This window comes from Mus musculus, chromosome 16, assembly GCF_000001635.26.
Source record: "Mus musculus strain C57BL/6J chromosome 16, GRCm38.p6 C57BL/6J".
Lineage (NCBI taxonomy): Eukaryota > Metazoa > Chordata > Mammalia > Rodentia > Muridae > Mus > Mus musculus.
Genome location: NC_000082.6, coordinates 15955276 through 15976303, shown reverse-complemented (window position 1 = coordinate 15976303; position 21028 = coordinate 15955276). Strand labels below are relative to the sequence as shown.

The 21028-nt window shown below is 38.6% G+C and overlaps 1 protein-coding gene across 8 annotated transcripts in view; it reads left to right on the top strand.

The window, feature by feature from the left end:
• The window catches only part of Spidr (scaffolding protein involved in DNA repair), a 257628-nt gene that overhangs the window by 170548 nt on the left and 66052 nt on the right, over positions 1-21028 (top strand). For 7 of the 8 annotated variants that reach the window (NM_001355731.1, NM_146068.4, XM_030249063.1 and 4 more), the window contains 2 exons: positions 7587-7776; positions 9452-9702. In NM_001355731.1, the coding sequence (NP_001342660.1) occupies positions 7587-7776; positions 9452-9702 (441 nt within the window). The remainder of the gene's footprint in view (positions 1-7586; positions 7777-9451; positions 9703-21028) is intronic. The other variant, XM_030249064.1, reaches the window with a different exon arrangement.

Below are 21028 nucleotides of genomic sequence, written 5' to 3'. Positions count from 1 at the left end.
TGGTTACCCCTCCACAAACCACCCCCCCATCCCACATATGCCCTCTTCCCTCACCCTTTTCTCTCTATAAGGGTGTACCCCCACCCACCTACCCTATCCTTCCCCGCCGCTCCTGCATCCCCTATGCTCGGGCATCAAACCCTCACAGGACCAAAAGCCACTCCTCCCATTGATGTCAGACAAGGCCATCCTCTGCTACCTATGTATGTAGAGCCATGGATCCCTCCCTGTACACTCCTTGGTTGGTGGTCTGGTCCCTGGGAGCACTGGTTGGTCCAACCAGCCTATGTTATTCTTCCTATGGGATTGCAGTCCCTCTCCACTCCTCCAGTCCTTCTGCCAGCTCTGAGGATCCCACACTGGGATCCTGAGCTCAGTCTGATGGTTGGTTCCAAGCATCCACATCTACATTGTTCAGTTGCTAGCAGAACCTCCCAAGAAATAGCCACACCAGGTTCCTGTTATCAAACACCTCTTGGCAACAGCAACAGTGTATGGGTTTGGTGTCTACAGACAAAATGGATACCCAGCTGGGTTGGTCTCCAGATGGCCCTTCCTTCAGTCTCTGCTCCATTTTTTGTCCCTGTATTTCCTTTGGACAGGAACATTCCTGGGTTAAAAACTTTGTGATGGGTGGGTGGCCTTATCCCACAATCAGGGGACAAGCCTATTTACTGGAGGTGCTATCTACAGGTTCTATCTCCCCTTTACTATGCATTTCTGCTAAAGTCATCCCTGTTGGGTCCTGGGAGCCTCTCACTTCCCTGGTGTCAGGGACACTCCAGTGGCTATCCCCAGTTCCTCATCCCCCACTGCTACATATTTTTATTCAATTCCTGACCCTCTGTACCTCTCTCCTGTTCCCTCTAGTACCTGATACTGCCCCCCTCTTTATTTCCTCCCCTCCTCTCCTGTGACATTCTGTTCTGCCCTCAGTGCAGGACTGAAGCATCCACACCCTAGTCTTCTTTTCTCTTAAACTCCATATAGTCTGTGGGTTGTGTCATGGGCATTGTGAGCTTTTGGGCTAATATCCACTTATCATTGAGCACATATCATGTGTGTTCTTTTGTGTCAGAGTTGCCTCACTCAGGATGATATTTTCTAGTGCCTTCCATTTGCCTGCGAATTTCATAAATTCATTGTTTTTAATAGCTGAGTAGTATTCCATTTTGTAAATGAACCACATTTTCTGTATTCATTCCTCCGTTGAGGGACATCTAGGTTGTTTCCAGCTTCTGGCTATTATAAATATGACTGTTATAAACATAGTAGAACATGTGTCCTTGTTATATGTTGGAGCATCTTTTGGGTATATGCTCAGTAGTGGTATAGCTGGGTCTACAGCTAGGACTATTCCCAACTTTTTCAGGAACAGCCAGATTGGATTCCAAAGTGGTTTTACAAGTTGACAGTTCCACCAGCAATGGAGGATGTTACTGTTTCTGCTGTCACCTGAGCATTCTAACTGGAGTGAGGTGGAATCTTGGGGTTGTTTTGATTTGCATTTCCCTGATGGCTGAGGGCATTGAACATTACTTTGTTTCTCAACCATTCGAGAATCCGCAGTTGAGAATTCTTTGTCTAGCTCTACCCCATTTTTAAAAATAGGGTTATTTGGTTCTCTGTCTTCAAACTTCTTGAGTTCTCCGTATATATTGGATATTAGCCCTCTATCAGTAGGGTTGGTAATGATCTTTTCCCTATCTGCTGGCTGACATTTTGTCCTGTTGACAGTGTCCTTTGCCTTACACAAGCTTTGCAATTTTATGAGATACCTTTTATGGATTGTTTTTTTTTTTTTAAGATTTATTTATTTATTTATTTATTATATGTAAGTACACTGTAGCTGTCTTCAGACACACCAGAAGAGGGCATCAGATCTCATTATGGGTGGTTGTGAGCCACCATGTGGTTGCTGGGATTTGAACTTCGGACCTTCGGAAGAGCAGGCGGGTGCTCTTACCCACTGAGCCATCTCACCAGCCCCTTTTATGGATTGTTGATCTTAGAGCATAAGCCTCTGGTGTTCTGTTCAGGAAAATTTCCACTGTTCCCTAGAGTTTGAGGCTCTTCCCCACTTTCTCTTGTATTAGATTCATTGTATCTCGTTTTATGTGGAGGTCCTTGATCCACTTGGACTTGAGCTTTGTACAAGGATATAAGAATGGATTGATTTGCATGCTTCTACAAGCTGACTGCCAGTTGAGCCAGCACCATTTGTAGAAAATGCTGTCTTTTTTCCACTGGATGGTTCTAGCTTCTTTGTGAAAGATCAAGTGACCATAGGTGTGTGGGTTCATTTCTGAGTCTTCAATTCTATTCCATTGATCTACCTGCCTTTCTCTGTAACAATACCATGTGGTTTTATCACTATTGCTCTATAGTACAGCTTGAGGTCAGGGGTGGTGATTTCCCCAGAAGTTCTTTTACTGTTGAGAATAGTTTTCACTATCCTGGATTGTTTGGGTTTGGTTTGGTTTGGTTTGGTTTGGTTTGGTTTTATTACAAATGAATTTGAGAATTGCTCTTTCTAACTATATGAGGAATTGGGTTGGAATTTTGATGGGAAGTGCATTCAATCTATAGATGGCTTTTGGTCAGATGCCCATTTTTACTACATTAATCCTGCTAATCCATGGCCATGGGAGATTTTTCCACTTTCTGAGGTCTTCTTTGATTTCTTTCTTCAGGGACTTAAAGTTCTTGTCATATAGATCTTTCACTTGCTTGGTTAGAGTCACACCAAGATACTTTATATTATTTGTGAGTATTCTTAAGGATATTCTTTCCCTACTTTCCTTCTCAGGCCATTTATTCTTTGAGTAGAGGAAGGCTACTGATTTGTTAGAGTTGGTTTCATATCCAGCCTCTCTGCTAAAGTTGTTTATCAGCTGTAGGAGCTCTCTGGTAGAATTTTTGTGGTCACTTAAGTATACTATCATATCATCTGCAAATAGTGATATCTTGACTTCTTCCTTCCCAATTTGTATCCCTTTGATCACCTTTTGTTGCCTAATTGCTCTGGCTAGAACTTCAAATAATATATTGAGTAGGTATGGAGAGAGTGTGCAGCCTTGCTTTGTCCCTGGTTTTAATGGGCTTGCTTTAGTTTCTTTCCATTTAGTTTGATGTTGGCTATTGGTCTTCTGTTTATTGTTTTTATTACATTTAGGTGTGGACCTTGAATTCCCGATCTCTCCAATAATTTTAATGTGGAGGGATACTTTATTTTGTCAAAGCCTTGTTTTAGCATCTAATGAGATTGTCATATGTTTTTTCATTGAATTTGTTTATATATTGGATTACACTGATGGATTTCTGTGTATTGAACCATGCCTACATTCCTGAGATGAAGCCTATTTGATCATGATGAATGATCACTATGATGTGTTCTTGGATTTGGACTGAGAGAATTTTATTGAATGTTTTCACATTGATATTCATAAGGGAAATTGGTCTGCAGTTCTCTTTCTTTGTTGGGTCTTTTTGTGGTTTAGGTGTCAGTGTAACTGTGGCTTCTTAGAATGAATTGGGTAGTGTTCCTTCTGTTTCCATTTTGTGGAATAGTTTCAGAGGTAGTGGTATTAGGTCTTCTTTGTAGTTCTGATAGAATTCTGCACTAAAACCATCTGGCCCTGGGCTATTTTTGGTTGGGAGACTTCAAAAGACTCTTTCTCTTTCCTTAGAGGTTATGGGACTGTTTAGATGGTTTATCTGTTCCGGATTTAACTTTGATACCTGGTATCTGTCTAGATCATCCATTTCATCCAGATTTTCCGGTTTTGTTGAGTATAGGCTTTTATAGTAGGATCTGATTTTTTTTTTAATTTCCTCAGTTTATGTTGTTATCTCCCTTTCATTCCTGATTTTGTTCATTTGGATACTGTCTATGTGTCCTCTGGTTAGTTTGGCTAAGGGCTTATCTATCTTGTTGATTTTCTCAAAGAACCAGCTTCTAGTTTTGTTGATTCTTTGTATGTTCTTTCTACTTGGTTGATTTCAGCCCTGAGTTTGATTATTTCCTCCCCTCTACTCCTCTTGGGTGCATTTGCTTCTTTTTGTTCTAGAGCTTTCAGGTGTGCTGTTAAGCTGCTAGTGTATGATCTCTCCTATTTCTTTATGGAGACACTCAGGGATATGACTTTTCCTCTTAGCACTGCTTTCATTGTGTCCCTTAAGTTTGAATAGGTAGTGCCTTCAATTTTATTAAATTCTAAAAAGTCTTTAATTTCTTTCTTTATTTCTTCCCCGACCAAGTTATCATTAGTAGATAGTTGTTCAGCTTCTGTATTCAGTGTATGTGAACTTTCTGTTGTTTTTGTTGTTATTGAAGACCAGCCTTATTCCATGGGTAGAATACATGGGATTAATTCAATGTTCTTTGTTGCGGTAAATCTCTCCAATCTAGTTATGCCCTAGCAATGAAAACACAACACAATTTATATGAATACATGTTGTGCACCTAGATTGGGCAGATCTGCTGCTACATCTTCCACATCTATGAGACCACTTAGAACTTTTGATTTCTCTAGGCCATGTGCTTCTGCTCTTCTTTTCTTCTTCCTCCTCTGCCTTCTCTCTCTCAAACCTCCTTCTTTTCTTTCTTTCTGCTTCACCTTCTCTCTCTCTCTGCCCAATCATCAGGTCACCTTTATTTTACAAATTAAGGTGGGAAGAAGGTCTACAAGAAATCATCTGAGTGCTGACTCATTCCTTGTTCATAACCCCTCACAGGGTAATGGAATTGACATCAAATATAATTAGCCCCAGGGGTATCCACAACAGTTCTTGTATCTGTTGACCTTTGTTTTGTGTCCGATTATATGGTTCATTTTGGAGAAGGTACCATGAGGTGCTGAGAAGGTCTACATTTTTATTTTAGGGTGAAATATTCTATAGATATCTGTTAATCCACTTTCTTCATCAGTTCTTTTAGTTTCATTATGTCTCTGTTTAATTTCTGTTTCAATGATCTGTTCATTGGTAAGAATAGGGTGTTGAGCTCTCTACTATTATTGTGTGAGGTTCAATGTATTCTTGGAGCTTCAGTAACATTTTTTTTACAAATGTGGATGCCCTTGCACTTGGTATATAGATGTTCAGCATTGAGAGTTCATCTTGTTGGATTTTTCCCTCGATGTGTATGTAGTGTCCTTCTCCATCTTTTTTGATAACTTTTAGTTGAAAGCATATTTTATTGCATATTAGAATGACTACTCTAGCTTGTTTCTTGGAGCCATTTGCTTGAAAAAAAGTTTCCCTGCCTTTTACTTTGGGGTAGTGTCTGTCTTTGTCATTAAGATATGTTTCCTGTATACAGCAAAATGCTGGATTTTTGTTTACATATCCAGTCTGGTAACCTATGTCTCTTTATTGAGGAATTGAATCCATTGATGTTGGGAGATATTAGGAACCAAGAAGTGTTTTCTCTGGTAATGACTGAGCAAGCATATGTGTGTGTGTGTATATATATATATATATACATATACATATGTGTGTGTAATATATACTTTAATATATAAATATATTTTTCAGAAAATTAAAATATTGTCATTTTAATGAGAATTTATATAAATCTCTGTACTGAGGTTAGAGTTCTTTATTAGGGGACAATTGAGTTTTTCAGTCCATATTATGTTATGTCTCTCTAGTTCCAAAAATTTTATCTGTATTTTGTAGCTTCAGCATTCAAGTCATACATATTAAACTGAAATTTTTTTCTTTTTCTTTTCCTCTCTCTTCCCTTCCTTTTTTCACTCCTTTTTTTCTTTCTTGGAAGAATCTTGCTATATAATTTGTGCTGCTGTAAACATTGTGGTTCCCCTGATTCAGCTTAAGAAGTGCATGAATTTTAGGCATATATCACCATGCCCTGCTCATTACTTCAGGTCCAATCTTGGTGATCCTGTGTTTATTGAAAATGTATGTACATGTACTTGGTTTTTATTTCTTCCATTCTAAAACATTACTGAAACTGATTGGACTTGGGAGTTATATTTTTAATCTTTGGGTACTATTTGTTTATGATTTTATTTACTCATTTATTTTTGCATGGCATATGTGTGTGTTGCTATCTTTGGCCATGATGTTGAATAACAAATTGAAGGCTTGAAGATCACATGTTCAAGATCATCCTCAACCATACACAGAGTTGAAGCCAGCTTGCCCAACATGGGATCCCTGTCAAAGCATGCATGAAGTCATGTTGGCCTGCTTCTTTTCTGATGTGCTCGCTTGCCCTTCCCTTACTGTGCCTCGTATTATGGACTAGGACTTTTGACATTATATTTCATAAAAATGTAGAAAGAAACAAATTCTTGATTTCCTTCTTAGCATTTACTTTAGTTGTCATTTTATAAAGGGAAAAGTTTCCTTTTTGTATTTAAATGAGTTCAATACAGATGCAAATACAGATTTCTGAGTTAAGGTAGTCTTTGCTTTGTTCCTTTAAATACAGAAAGTTGGCTCTCGTTGGGGTCTAGTGATAGTTAGCATGATTTGCCAATTTGACATGACCTAGAATCATCTGGGAAGAACCTCAGTGAAGGATTATCTACATCACATTGGCCTATGAGTGTGTCTGTGGGGAACTATAGTTAATGGATGTGGCCACTTTGAATAGCACCATTCCCTAGACAGGAGGTCCTAAATAGGAGTCCAGAAATTAGAGCATGGAGAAATGGCTTAGTGATTAAGAGTACTTGCTGTTTTTACTACTCTATCATTCCTCAGGTACTAAGTTTCTCTCTCTCTCTCTTTCTCTCTGTCGGTGTGTGTCTCCGTCTCTCTCTCATTTCTCTCTCTCTCCTTCCCTTCTCCCTAGATAGTATTCTGCCTTCTCTCTACCCACCAGTGTGGTTTAATGAGAGATTAAGGTGACATATGTATCAAATTCTTGTTCCAGACCTGAAGTTTTTAGTTTTTCTTATTGACAGCACATCTTGATTTAAAGGATGTCCATTGACGTGTTTTATCACATTAGAGTACTGAGTAAAACCTCAGAATTTTGTTTGATATGTTTTCAGCTTGTTTGTATGTTTTGCCAATAATGTTGATATCAAGGCTTCAAGTTCTTACATCTTTTAATATAATATTCTTTGAACAATTAGAGTTGCTTAAATATATAGGGTTTTTTGGTTAAATAATATCCAATTCAGTGTTTGAGTGCTTCTTTGGTACTCATAGTCTTTGCTCATTCTTTGTATCTATATTTCTTCCTGAGAGGACATGGGTCTCCCAGATAGAGAGCAAGCCTAGGGACTTAAAGGACCTTCCATTACTAATATAGGACTTTCGGGGCCTTCACTGGAAAAGTAAAGTTCTGTCATTGAATCATATTTACTTGTAATGGCTATGGATTCTGCTGACTGGCAAGGTCCTAGCTGTCAATTGTTACAGATGGATCTCTCTTCCAGGGTCCTGGGCAACTGTAATGCCTTGCCCTGGTCTGTTGTTACCCACTCGTTGTTAGGAATGCTGTAATTTACTGCATTATCTTAATTTAACTACAACATTCTTTGTTTACCAAAAAATATAAGAACCCAAGTTATAAATGAACTAATAAATTTCTTTTTCTTTTTCAGGCAAAAACTTCTTATCCCAAATGGAAGTTGCTCCATTATTCTGAATACTTATTTTTGTCAGAAAGCTATTGCAAAAGAAACAGTGCGCGAAGACCTATACAGTCCGGACATATCTCTTTCAAGGAGAAATATAACTTTGGCCCAGACATTTAGAATTAAGGACATAACAGACAATTCATCCATCAATCAGGTAAATTCTCATTGGCTTATGATTTTTACACTTGTAGTAGTACTTGTACCTGTATTTGAAAGGACCTGTGAATAAATGAATATATCTATCTTCTGTCCTCAACTATATATGTTAGAGCATGTTATCATCATTTATGCCAAAAGATATGAAAGCTCAAGTAGCATTTAGTCATGGTCTCATTACAGTTTTCTATCCTCCCATTATGTAGTCTTAATCTTTAGTTCAATTTATTAAAACATAAAAGTACTTTCAGTCCCATGGGGCTATGGTTAGGATAGTCAGGACTCAGAAAGTATTTTTCTATGTTCATTCTGAAAATAAGAGTTTTAAGCCTTTAGTAAACTTTATGTTTTCTATAGGAAACATTATGTGTGTGTGTGTATTCCTTGGGATAAAGCTTTATAAATTATGTTTGAGGTTATATGATAGAAGTTGATTTCATAGAATTTGGGTGGGGGGCTCTGAGCTATTCCAAAATGAATTTGGAATTTCACAGTAATTCGCTGGTACTGGGCAGGGTATACGTCCATGAAGACTCTCCGCTTTGGGAGTCTGGTTCCAGTACACTGGCCACAAATTCTCTGGATTACTAGAATCATCACAGCACAGACTACTGAGACGAAAAGCTAGAAGTAGGGAAAATAAAGTATGTAAACCTTTACCCTGCTTTCAATCATATAATAAATATCTTTCTTTGACTATCAAAAGAAGTATCTGGAAGGGATAGTTTGAGAAGGGTGCCAAAGCTGCCCTGTGACCTTTACATACATGCCATGTGATATGCACAAGCACAAACATGGGAGTGAGGGTATTAAATTTAAAACTACAAAATTAAATTTGTAGAAGCATACTTTTAAACAGTTTGTGCTAACGTGATAGTACTGACATATGATTTGTTAGATAACAGTTACCATGTAGCATAGTGGTGAAAAACTACAGGTTTTGAGAGGGCTTGAGAGGAAACTCAGCATTCAGACTGTACTTGCTGCTGTTCCAAAGGACCCAAGTTCACTTCCCAGAACCTACATAGGTGTCTGATAACTGAGTATAATTCCAAATGCAAGGCATCTGGTGATCTCTTCTGTCCTCCAAATGTGCCTGCACATATGTACCACTGACACTAAAGCAAAATAAAATAGGGTTTGGAGCTATTTGTATTGTGTCCCATGCCACCTCTGCAGCTTTATTCTAGTTCACATTAGGTAATTTCTCTGTGCTTCCATTTTATCTATGAGAATAATTAGAGTTGTTGTAAAGATAAATATTATTTAAAAAACAGAGTCTTGAAGATAATAAAATGAAACAGAAGTATCGTTGGTTTATGATCATTGACGTTATATAGTTTTGGGGAGAATACATGAGTATGCAAAGTATATAAATTAGCAGATAACACATTCAAACACCTAATAAAATGACTCATTTTAATTAAACTGTATTCATTCTTTTTGGACAAACCAAAAAGGGAAGCTATCCTCATGAGGTCATTAATAGTAGGACACTGTTCGTAGGAGAAATTCTGCTCTGTTGTCTTCAGTAGGTAGATGCCAGTGTAGCATGATTGTCTGTTCTTTAGTGCACTGCTAGTGCTTTGGCAGTCACCTAATGATGTCACTTTTTTGGACAGCACAACACTATGCATAGAACTTAAATTATTCCTTTTGCATGTCTTGGACAGACTACATATGATAGCCTGGCCACCCCTGGCACAGGCTGGACCCACGGACATGAGAAGGCAGAGCAACATCTTATAGTTGCTGCTCCCCTGAGGAATTCTCTTCTGGACATTGTGGAAAGCCAAAGAGCTGGCCTATGGTCTGGAGTCAGGGTCCAAGTAGTAGTGCAGAGGGTGTACTCTCTTCTCAGCAGAGATGGTGCCAGGAGCCAGCAAGGGCACACAGTGGGACATGCAGATGCCTCTGGAGCATGGTGAGTGGCAAACTTAGGCATGGGAAAAGGGAAGCACAACAGAGTTCCCAAGAAAGGAAGCTCTGCTCAGAGGAATTTCTAGGTGACATTTACTGTATGAGACTGTTTTGTATATCTTTTTCTTACATTAGAATTCGGAACATGTGTGTATTAGTTAAAGTTCTCTAGAGGAACAGAGCTGACTGAATCAATATGGGATTTTTGTGGTCTAGCTAGCCAAACAATGGCTGTCTGCCTACCAATAGAATGTCCAAGAATCCAGTAGTCCACAGGACTGAATGTCTCATCTGATCTTCAGTCCATGCTAGAATCCTTAAGTGGGCTGTAATGTCGCTGATGAAATGAGCTTGCTAGCAAGCCTGAGGCAAGCAGGCAAAGAGCAAAGCTTCCTCCGTGGTCTTTATATACGCGGGGGCAGCGGCGGGTGGGCCCAGATCAGATGTATATCATACTCTCGCACAAGTTCCAAGTTAAAGTTGGACCTTCGATTTCTAAATTATTTCAATAATAAAAATCACTCATAGGTTTGCTCAGGTGCTTGGGTTTTGGTTAATTCCAGATGTAGTCAGGTTGACAACCAAGAAGAGCCATCACAATGTATAGTACATATAACAAACAATTTTGTCTCTTTTATATAAGAAGCTTTACTAAAAATGTTCCTGGGCTGATCAGTAGTATACATGGTATATCTACCACACTGCCATCAGGACATGCACTACCTGAAATTGTTGCATTTACTGGCTTATGTAATAGAAAGTAATACAAATTTAAGAAGTATTTTGTAGGGTTATGGAAAAGAATGACATGTGTTACTATACCTAAAATAATCATTACAGTATCAATTCTTTAAAAATTAAGTGACAGTTTGACAGTCTGTGACTCTAAGAGACTGCTATTTGAAATGGTATATACATTTTTGTCTTATTGACAGTGTCCTTTGCCTTACAGAAGCTTTGCAATTTTATGAGATCCCATTTGTCCATTCTTGATCTTACAGCACAAGCCATTGGTGTTCTGTTCAGGAACTTTTCCCCTGTGCCCATATCTTCGAGGTTCTTCCTGACTTTCTTCTCTGTAGATTTTAGTGTATCTTGTTTTATGTAGAGGTCCTTGATCCACTTCAACTTAAGCTTTGTACAAGGAGATAAGATGGGTTGATTTGCATCCTTCTACATGCTAACCAGTTAAACCAGCACCATTTGTTGAAAATGCTGTCTTTTTTCCACTGGATGGTTTTAGCTCCTTTGTCAAAGATCAAGTGACCATAAGTGTATGGGTTCATTTCTGGGTCTTCAATTCTCTTCCATTGATCTTCCTGCCTGTCTCTGTACCAGTACCATAAAATTTTTATAACTATTGCTCTGTACTACAGCTTGAGGTCAGGGATGGTGATTCCACTCAGAAGTTCTTTTATTGTTTAGGAATAGTTTTCACTATCCTGGGTTTTTTTGTTATTCCAAATGAATTTGCAAATTGCTCTTTCTAACTCTGAAAAATTGAGTTGGAATTTTGATGGGGATTGCATTGAATCTGTAGATTGCTTTTGGCAAGATGGCCATTTTTAATATATTAATTCTGCCGATCCATGAGCATGAAAGATCTTTTCATATTCTGAGATCTTCTTCAACTTCTTTCTTCAGAGACTTGAAGTTCTTGTCATATAGACCTTTCACTTGCTTGGTTAGAGTCACAACAAAGTATGTAATATTATTTGTGGCTATTATGAAGGGTGTTATTTCCCTAATTTCTTTCTCAGCCTGTTTGTCCTTTGAGTAGAGAAAGGCCACTGATTTGTTTGAGTTAATTTTATATCCATCCACTTTGCTAAAGTTGTTTATCAGATTTAGGAGTTCTGTGGTAGAATTTTTCGGGTCATTTAAGTATATGATCATATCATCTGTAAATAGTGATATTTTGACCAACAGATTGGGAAAAGATCTTTACCAATCCTACATTCAATAGAGGGCTAATATCCAATATATTCAAAGAACTCAAGAAGTTAGACTCCAGAGAACCAAATAACCCTATTTTTAAAAAGGGGTAAAGAACTAAACAAAGAATTGTCAACTGAGAAATATTGAATGGCCAAGAAGCACCTAAAGAAATGTACATCATCCTTAGTCATCAGGGAAATGCACTTTTTGACATCCACAATAGTGTCTGGGTTTGGTAACTGTATATGGGATGAATCCCCAAGTGGGACAGTCTCTGGGTGGCCTTTCCTTTAGTCTCTGCTCTACACTTTGTCTCCATATTTGCTTCTGTGATTATTTTGTTCTCCATCTAAGAAGGAAAGAAGTATCCACACTTTGGTCTTCCTTCTTTTTAAGCTTCATGGGGTCTGTGAATTGTATCCTGGTTATTTGGAGCTTATGGGTTAGTATCCACTTATCAGTGAGGGCATACCATGTGTTTTGTTTTGCAATTGGGTTACCTCACTCAGGATAACATTTTCTAGTTCTAACCATTTGTCTAAGAACTTCATGAATTCATCGTTTTTAATAGCTGAGTAGTATTCCTTTGTGTAAATGTACCACATTTGCTTTATTCATTCCTATGTTGAAGAACATCTGGGGTTCTTTCCAGCTCCTGGCTATTATAAATAAGGTTGCTATGAACATAGTGGAGCATGTGTCCTTGTTACATGTTGGAACATCTTCTGGGTATATGCCCAGGAGTGTTATAGCTGGGTCCTCAGGTATATGTACTATGTCCAGTTTTCTGAGGAACCGCCAAACTGATTTCCAGAGTGGTTGTACCAGCTTGCAGTCCCACCAGCAATGGAGGAGTGTTCGTCTTCCTCCACATCCTCACCAGCATCTGCTGTCACCTGAGTTTTTGATCTTAGCCATTCTGAGTCCTGTGAGGTGGAATCTCAGGGTTTTTTTTTTGATTTGCATTTCCCTGATGACTAAGGACGTTAAACTATCTTTAAAGCTAAGGGTTTCACATAGGCAATAGGCAGATGGATTTTGTTTCTTATTTCATTCAGCTAGTCTGTTCCTTTTAATTGAATAACTGAGGCTATTAATATTTAGAGTGTTTGTTGAAAGGTGTATGTATATTGTGGTCATTTTGATACTTTTTGCTGGTTTGTGTTGTTTATTGTGGTTTGGTTTGTTTTCTTTCTACATCCTCTTGGCTTTGCTTCAATCTAGAGTATTGCTTTAAGTATTCTTCATAGTATTTTTCTGTTGTATGTGATTTTTTTAAAGATTACTGGGATGATAGAAAGTTCTCTCTTTCATCTATAGCAGACAGTTTTGCTGGGTACAGAAGTCTTAAGTTGGCAGTAATCATAGTCTTCTAGAACTTATAACTCCAGGTACTTCAGACTTTCAGCATTTTAGTTGAGAAATTACGTTATTCTGATGACCTTTCCTTTTTATATAGTTTGTGTTTTTTTTCTTGCGGCTTTCAATTTTTTTTTCTTCTGGGTAATTGCGATATGTATTAAAGTGTTTCTTGTTTGGTCTTATCTGGGTTTCTGTGTGCTTCTTGTATCTGTATGAGTATATCTTTCCTTAGTTTGGGGAAGTTTTCCTATATAATCTTGTTGAAGATCTAGTTTCTGCCATTGACCTGAGATTCTTTTTCCATCTATGCTTATAATTCCAATATTTGATCTTCTTATTGTGTCCAACATTTCTTGTATGTTCCTATCCTGTGCCTTTTAATTTTTTTATTTTCTTTGTTTATTTTGTCTAGACCCTCTATTACATCTTTGAGTCCTGATAGTCTATCTTCTGCCTGACTTGTTAGATGTGTAACTGCAGTTTTGATATTTTCAATTCCATTTTCATTTCAGCTTTGTGTTCCCTTCAGTATGTATACCTCTTTATTAAATTCAGTTGTCCAACCCTCAATTCTCTTCATTATTATATTCAGCTGTTTATTTGTAAATTTCTTGAATACCATTAAGCATTTATTGTTATCCTCTTGAAGTTTGGTGAAGTATTCGTTTGTGTCTTCTTAAATTGACTGCATTCTTTCATAAGGTTTATTATTGTTCTTTTAAATTTTGTATCCTGGGGTTTATCTAGGGAGTTCTCATTACACAATACTTCTATGAGACTAGTGGGTTTAATGGGGGAAAAGTTTTTTAGACCACTAATGTTGTTTTTGATTTTGCTTGTGTGTCTGATGTGATAATCTGGCCTTCATTATTAGATTGTAGTAGTAGCAGTAGTGCAAGAGATGGGCAACCTGAGCTAGGCTGGGTAAAGCTGAATTAATTGGAGTATGGAAACATGACTCCTAAAGCACAGGTCTAAAACTAGACAAGACAAAAGGATTCACACAATGAAGAGAGCCATGGCCACAGGTCTGAACTCAGCATGCATGCTTGTAGATGGCCGTGAGCTAGGAGAAGTGGAGAAATCTGCCTTTGTTTTCTTGAAGATAGCAATTCTGTCCAAGGTTAGATGGAGGCTTAAAACAAATTTTAATTGACAATTTCCTGGAAACTTATGAAATTGAACACTTTTTAAATTATTAGCAACTTTTGAGAACTCTGTTCCTTAGCTCTATGGCATGCCTACTCTATAAGTTTTTGCCTGAATCCTACGCTTCTTGGAATCTGTTTTTTTTTTCTTTTTTTTCCCCCATTAATTAATTTATTTAGTCCCTTTACATCCAGCTTCTCTTTCACCTCTGAGAAGGGGGAGGTACCACATGGATACCAACCCATCTAGAGCACCTCCTCTCCCACTGAGGCTAGACAAGGCAGTCCTGTTAAGGGAGCAGAATCCATAAGCAGGCAATATAGTCAGGGTAAGCCCCCACTCCAGTTGTTGGGGTACCTGCATGAAGCCCATGCTACACATCTGCTACATAAGTGCAGGAAGCAGGTGGGGGCCTAGGTCCAGCTCAGCTCTTTGGTTAATGGTTCAGTCTCTGGTAGATCCCAAGAGCAGGTGAGTGGACTCTGTTGGCCATCTTTTGGAGTACCTATCCCCTCCGGGTTCCTCAGTCCTTCTCCCAAATCTTCCACAAGATTTCACAAGCTCCATCTAATGTTTAGCTGTGGATCTCTGCATTTGTTTCCATCATCTGCTGGCTGGAGGCTCTCAGCTCAGGTAGTGTGGGTGTCCTGGATAATATCGACTTATAAGTGAGTATACACCATGAATGTCCTTTTGGGTCTGGGTTACCTCATGCAGGATGATGTTTTCTCATCCCATCAGTTTGCCTGCAAATTCCATGATACCCTTGTTTTTAAATAACTAAGTAGTATTCCATTGTGTAAATGTACCACATTTTCTTTAGATATTCTTCAGTTGAGGGACATCTGGGTTGCTCCAGTTCCTGGTTATTACAAGTAAGGGTGCTATGAACAGCTGTCTACAAACAACTATGAATAACTTGAAAACTAATGCTGGAAAGACAGTCCTGAGGAGAGCATATAGAACAATTTGACTTAAGGTCAGGAATTTACCACTTCCAATGGAAAATCCACTTACCTGCTCTTCTTCCTGCCTGTGAAAGAGAGGGGCTATTTTAGGGTTTTATTGCTATGAAGATATACCATGACCATGACAACTCTTATAAAGGAAAACATTTAATTGGAGGTGGCTTATAGTTCAGAGGTTAATCCATTATAGTCATGGCAAGAAGCATGGTAACATGCAGGAAGACATGATGCTGGAGAAGGAGCTGAGAGTTCTGCAGGAAGTGAACTGAGACACACTTTCTCCAACAAGGCTCCACCTCCTAATAGTGCCATTCCCTATGGGCCTATGAGAGGCATTATTATTGAAATGACCACATAGGCCTTCAGATGACTAGTTAAAGAATAAACCAGAATAAGGCAAAGGCTACTTACTTCTAACCACTAACTGTGTCTCTCCATCAGTATTATGGCCTCTCAGTGCCCTAGATGGGTATAAATCGGAAAAGAAGACCCCATGGTAGAAGATTAAACCAGAGGATGGAAGTTAGGGTATGAGTCCTGGGTGGAGGGATGACTCAACAAGTCAGTGTCTGCCCTGCAAGTTAATGGCTCAGGCATTAAGCATGATCCCCTCAATGGGTACAGAGGAAAAAACCTTGTGCAGCTCACTGAATAACACCAGCTATTCAAAATGCCAGTGCACCTCCCTAGATTTTAAGTTGATATTTCAAACATATTAAAAGGTAAGATTAACTCTTTGATATGGAATAATTCATATACTCTCTTCATTTTAATCTTGACCTTGTTCAATAGATGTATTTAGTATAAGATAAAATAGAAAAAAGTTAGAAGATAAGTCAACAAGAAATTGTTTTCCTTAAGAATTTAGAGTCAGGTATGGTGGCATACTTCTCAATCCTAGTTCTTGAGAACATCAACGGGTCAAGGCCAGCCTGGGCTACATAGCTAGTGCCGATCTCAAAGCAACAAAAAAACATAAAAAGAATTTAAAATATGAGCTATGGCATTGCGAAAGCTCAGACTTAATGATTCTGTAGGTAAGCTCAAGAAATGACTTTCCCATGTTATGACACATGTGTGTACTCCTGTACCCTGGCAGCTGAAGCAGGATGATCAAAATTTTGAGGTCAACCTGTGCTGCCTGTGCTCTGTGTCAAAAAAATCTAACTGTGCTGCAGAGATGACACAGAGGTTAAGAGTATTTGCTGGCCGGGTGTGGTAGTGCACGCGTTTAATCCCAGCACTCGGGAGGCAGAGGCAGGCAGATTTCTGAGTTCGAGGCCAGCCTGGTTTACAAAGTGAGTTCCAGGACAGCCAGGGCTATACAGAGAAACCCTGTCTCGGAAAAAACAAACAAACAAACAAACAAACAAAAAAACAAGAGTATTTGCTGCTTTTCCAAGGGACCCAGTTTCAATTTCCATTACCATGGCTTCTCACAATGGTCTATAACTCCAGTTCCATGGTAGCTGACGCCCTCATTTGGCCTATATGGGCACCATGTGCATACACATGATGATCAGACATAGATTCAGGCAAACTACCCATACACTTACTTGATTATTTTTTTAAATTAGAGAACCTGGGAGCTAGGGAGCTAGCTCAGCTGGTAAAGTGTACAAGCATTAGAACCTGAGATTATTCCCCAGCACCCACTCAAAACTAGCATGATGAGGTGCTCCTGTCTTATCAACACTGGGGGGAGATGGAGACAAAAAGAACCCCGAGGTTCCATAGTCAGCCAGTCTAGCCTGCTAGCAAAGCCCCATGCCCCAGCTATAGACTCCATCTTAAAATACAAGGCGAGTCCTGTAGAATGAGAATGGAGAGTAACTGCTTACCTATATACACGTGCATTTCATATGTGTTTGTGTGTACACAAACATACACATATAAGGAAGAATGAGCGTTGGGGTACATGTCTATAACCTCAACATTCAGAAGGCAGAGACTGAAAGAACAGTCGTTCAAGATCATCCTCTGCTGTACAGCCAGCCCAGGATACATGAGACTTTCTCCAAAGAAAGAAGAGAGGTGAGGGGAAGGGCGGGGGGACAAATTACTGAGGGTCTTCTCCCCTTGCTTTAGAAATTGTTCTGTCTCTTGTTTGTTGCAGAACAAGATCTTCCAGGAAAAAAAAAAAGGTACTCATATTAGCAGACTATGTTAAACTCTGCCCGACCACTGGTCCTTGGCACATTCCTTGCACATACTGTTCAGTAAACAACTTAAGGGAACCAGATCCAGCCAGATCATTCACTGAGAGCCTTTGGAAGGGCCTGTCTTAGTACAGCCTTGACGTGGAAGAAGTTGAGAAGTTAGCATTTGTGTTTTCATTAGTTCTTTTTAGAACAATGAACCAGCTGTAGCTGGTTAATAGAAGCCAGGCCTGCCTGTTAGTGTGCAGGTCTCTTACGCATGACAAAGGGCTTCTGACGGAAACAGGTTTTATTACTCATGAAGCCACTCATGCTGTTTACATAAAGCTACTTGTGCAGTCATGTGATGTGATTGAGAATGTCCGTGTTAATGCTCCCTGGATGCAGTCCCACTCCATACTGCAAAAACAAACAAAAGACTCCAAAATATAGATCACTTCCTATTAAACTAGTCATCCTTGGATGGTGCATTCAAGCCAGCCAAATCCTAGCTACCAAGGATTTTTTTTTTCTTTTCGATGTTTTAAATTAGATGGAGAAAGTCATTATTGTTTCAAACACAACTAGGTATAATATTTGGGGGATAGAGAATAATTTAACCAACTATTTCTAGTTAAGTTAAACAGAATCATTCATATTACTGGGTAAACTGCCTGAAGGCAAATGTTAACTTTTTATATGAATCATTAATTTAGGATAAATTAATACCTTTCATTAGAATGTATTTTTCTTTCTAACAAAGTGAAAAACCTCTTAAATAAGGTTTATTAGGGGTGTGTGTGTGTGTGTGTGTGAGAGAGAGAGAGAGAGAGAGAGAGAGAGACTTGCTTAGAGATTTTAGTCAATTTTCTTAAATAGCCTGCTCTGTGAATCAGTCTCATTATTCACAAAGAGAGCTTAGGCCTTTGAAAAATGCTTAATGAGTAATTTGTGAAAATAGAAGGACTGGCATTCTTTCTATGTGTAAAGAGAATCAGCCAGTTCAGCTGTTTAAGGACATTTTCACTTTTCTGACATTTTCTTCCCATTCATGAACAGTATAAATGATTTAGTAATTCATATGTTAGGGTAAAGTGAGTCCCCTGCAATTACTATCACCATCCCACAGAAGAAGTTCATAGTTAATGAGGTAAAGATGAACTGGCTAAACTACTCAAGATCTTGATTTTTTTTTTTCAAATATAACATGGGCAAACACATTGGCAGGCCATGCCAGTTTCTCTATTCCCAACAACCATCTAAAGCAGGCAGAGAATACATAAATAGATGATAGTGCTGTGGGCCAGTAGATGTTCACCTACAAAAATCGTGAAGTGAGCATTTGGTCCACAGCTTCTGATCTGCTTAGGTAGGGAGATGTCTTGATGTCTAGATTTTTCTTTGCGCTGCCAATAAGGACAGGGAATTTTCAACCTCTGTTGTAGGTTCAGCTCTAACCTCACACATTGTACATCAAAACAGTGATGGAAGGTGTAAGTATGGGCTTTGTTTTGTTTTTAACTACCTTCAAAAAATAAAATTGCAGTGGTACATTATATATTAATATGTAATAAGCATATGTTAGTAAATATAATATATTAATTAATTCATATATTAATTGTCTCAACTCAGTTTTGAACCAAGATAAAAATCTGAAAGTTTTATTAAAGAATTATGTAGTGATTTTACCTTTTTTTTTTTTTTTTTTGGCCAGTGTCAGGTGAGCTCTGTTCCTTTTGTAGACCGACCATCATTATGTCTGGTTTGTTCTCCTAGCCATTGTTCCCCTTTGTTTTCCCTCCCCCTGTCTGCTGCCCTTTGCTTTCATGGCCAGTGTATGCATCACCTTGTATTTCTCATGGGTACTTCCTCTCGCTTCTGGGAGCAAAGTGGGAGAAATAGAAGCACCACAAAAGAAAAAAGCAAGTAGCATAAAAATAAAAGTATAAAATGAAAGCAAGAATTAATGTAAATTCAAAAAAAAGCAGTAGAGGTTAGTGGGAAAGAATATTCAAATAGTGTATTCAGTGGCCTCAATTCTAATGCCAGCTTGGATCTTGGCTCGAGCGTGTGACATTGAGTTGTTTATTGCTTGCAGCCTCAGGTTTCTCAGCATTACAGAGAGAGATGGTTATAATCCCACACACTATTTTGTAATATAGTAAATGTGTTTCATACTCCAGTGACTTCATTCTTCTATAAATATTATTCTTGAATGTCCACTGGATAGTAGCTTTTCTTAGATATCCATGCATTCATCTTGGCTGCCATACTCAGAATATGTGCTAGATGTGGGCAAGAAGAAATGAACTTCTTATTCCGCAAATAACACACAGTCTGCAGCCCTACCTTCTGAGCATGCCTGTGTGGCTGATCTCATTTTCCTGTTCCTTGTTCTCGTGATCTGTAAATCAGATCTGCTTCCTGATTCAGAAAAGTGAAAGTCCTGCATTACTGGAAAGATAGAGACTGTTAGAACAGGAAGGTAGCCAGCAGCCTTGGCACTGCAAGAGAAGGGGTTCAGAGGGAGGAGCCAGTAGTGAAGAAGCTGAAGTACACCCACATTTGTGATCATTTCCTGATGTGAAAGTGTTCTGTCCTGTCCTGGATGTGCTCAAAGAGCTGATGCTGAATCTGGGACTGTCCCAAAGCTTTTTAATTGTGGCTTGAATAAGGCTGTGGATTCTCTGTGCCCTTAGGTTTTGAGAAAGATTTCTATTAGGGAAGTGAGAAGCTTTTCTTTAGAGTCCTTGGGATTCTTACCTCCTAATTGTTGCATATTTAATACATTAAAGATATTTTTTAAGCCATGTGGGTATCACTTATAATGAAATTCACATTTAAATTTCATGACAAACTGTATGTCCTTCTAAGCAGACCAGCACCTAGAAATGGCTAACATTTCCCTACAATGATCTTAGGAAGCTGAAGGACCTGCCATTTTAGATTAGTTAGGTGATGAGAACCATGAGCATTTATAACATTATTTTAGAATTGGCCCTGTGAGTTTTAAGACACAGAACTGAATGTACTGCCAGATATTTTTGCAGGAGTCACAGATGTGAAAGAAAAGTCTGTACACACATCCCCCGTCCCAGCACCCAAATGGAACATATGAGTGAGGCCTTCTGGATTTGGCTATTTTTAGAGAAATGGAGGTGAGGCCAGAAAATACTTTCTTGCAACATTTTTTTTTATTATATAACATGAAAAATATTTGTTATAATAGTGATCTATCCTATATTGTGATTTACCCTACTGATTCAATTAACCTCTTCCAAACAATTAGTGAAGTTTTGCTTCCTAATATTTGAGAGCTAACACATGGTTCTCAGACAGGGGCTAGATCTGGCAGAGCTCGAAATAAAGCAGCATTATTCAACATTTCATTTTGTGTTGTTTGTGTTCGTGGCTCAGGTTGTGCATGGAATAATGTGACCACAGGACTGTCAGTCTGATCCTTCCGTATTAATTATTTGGGAGGAGGCATGTTTGTGCTGTGGTGCCTGTGTGGAGTCAGAGGATAACTTATAGGAGTTGCTTATCTTGTTCCACCCTGTGGAGTCCAAGGATTAGCCTCAGATTATCAGACCTAAATATTTTCAAGATTTTCAATAAATTTATTCTGAGTCCCATTCTCATGTGAGTAGTTTACTTTAGGTTGAAGTCATGAAACCTTTTGTTCATAGAACATCAGTGAATGTTTTCTTCTGTTCAACATTTTTGACTATTCAAGAGGGAGGGAATTTGGCTACTAGAATATCTAGATGCTGGG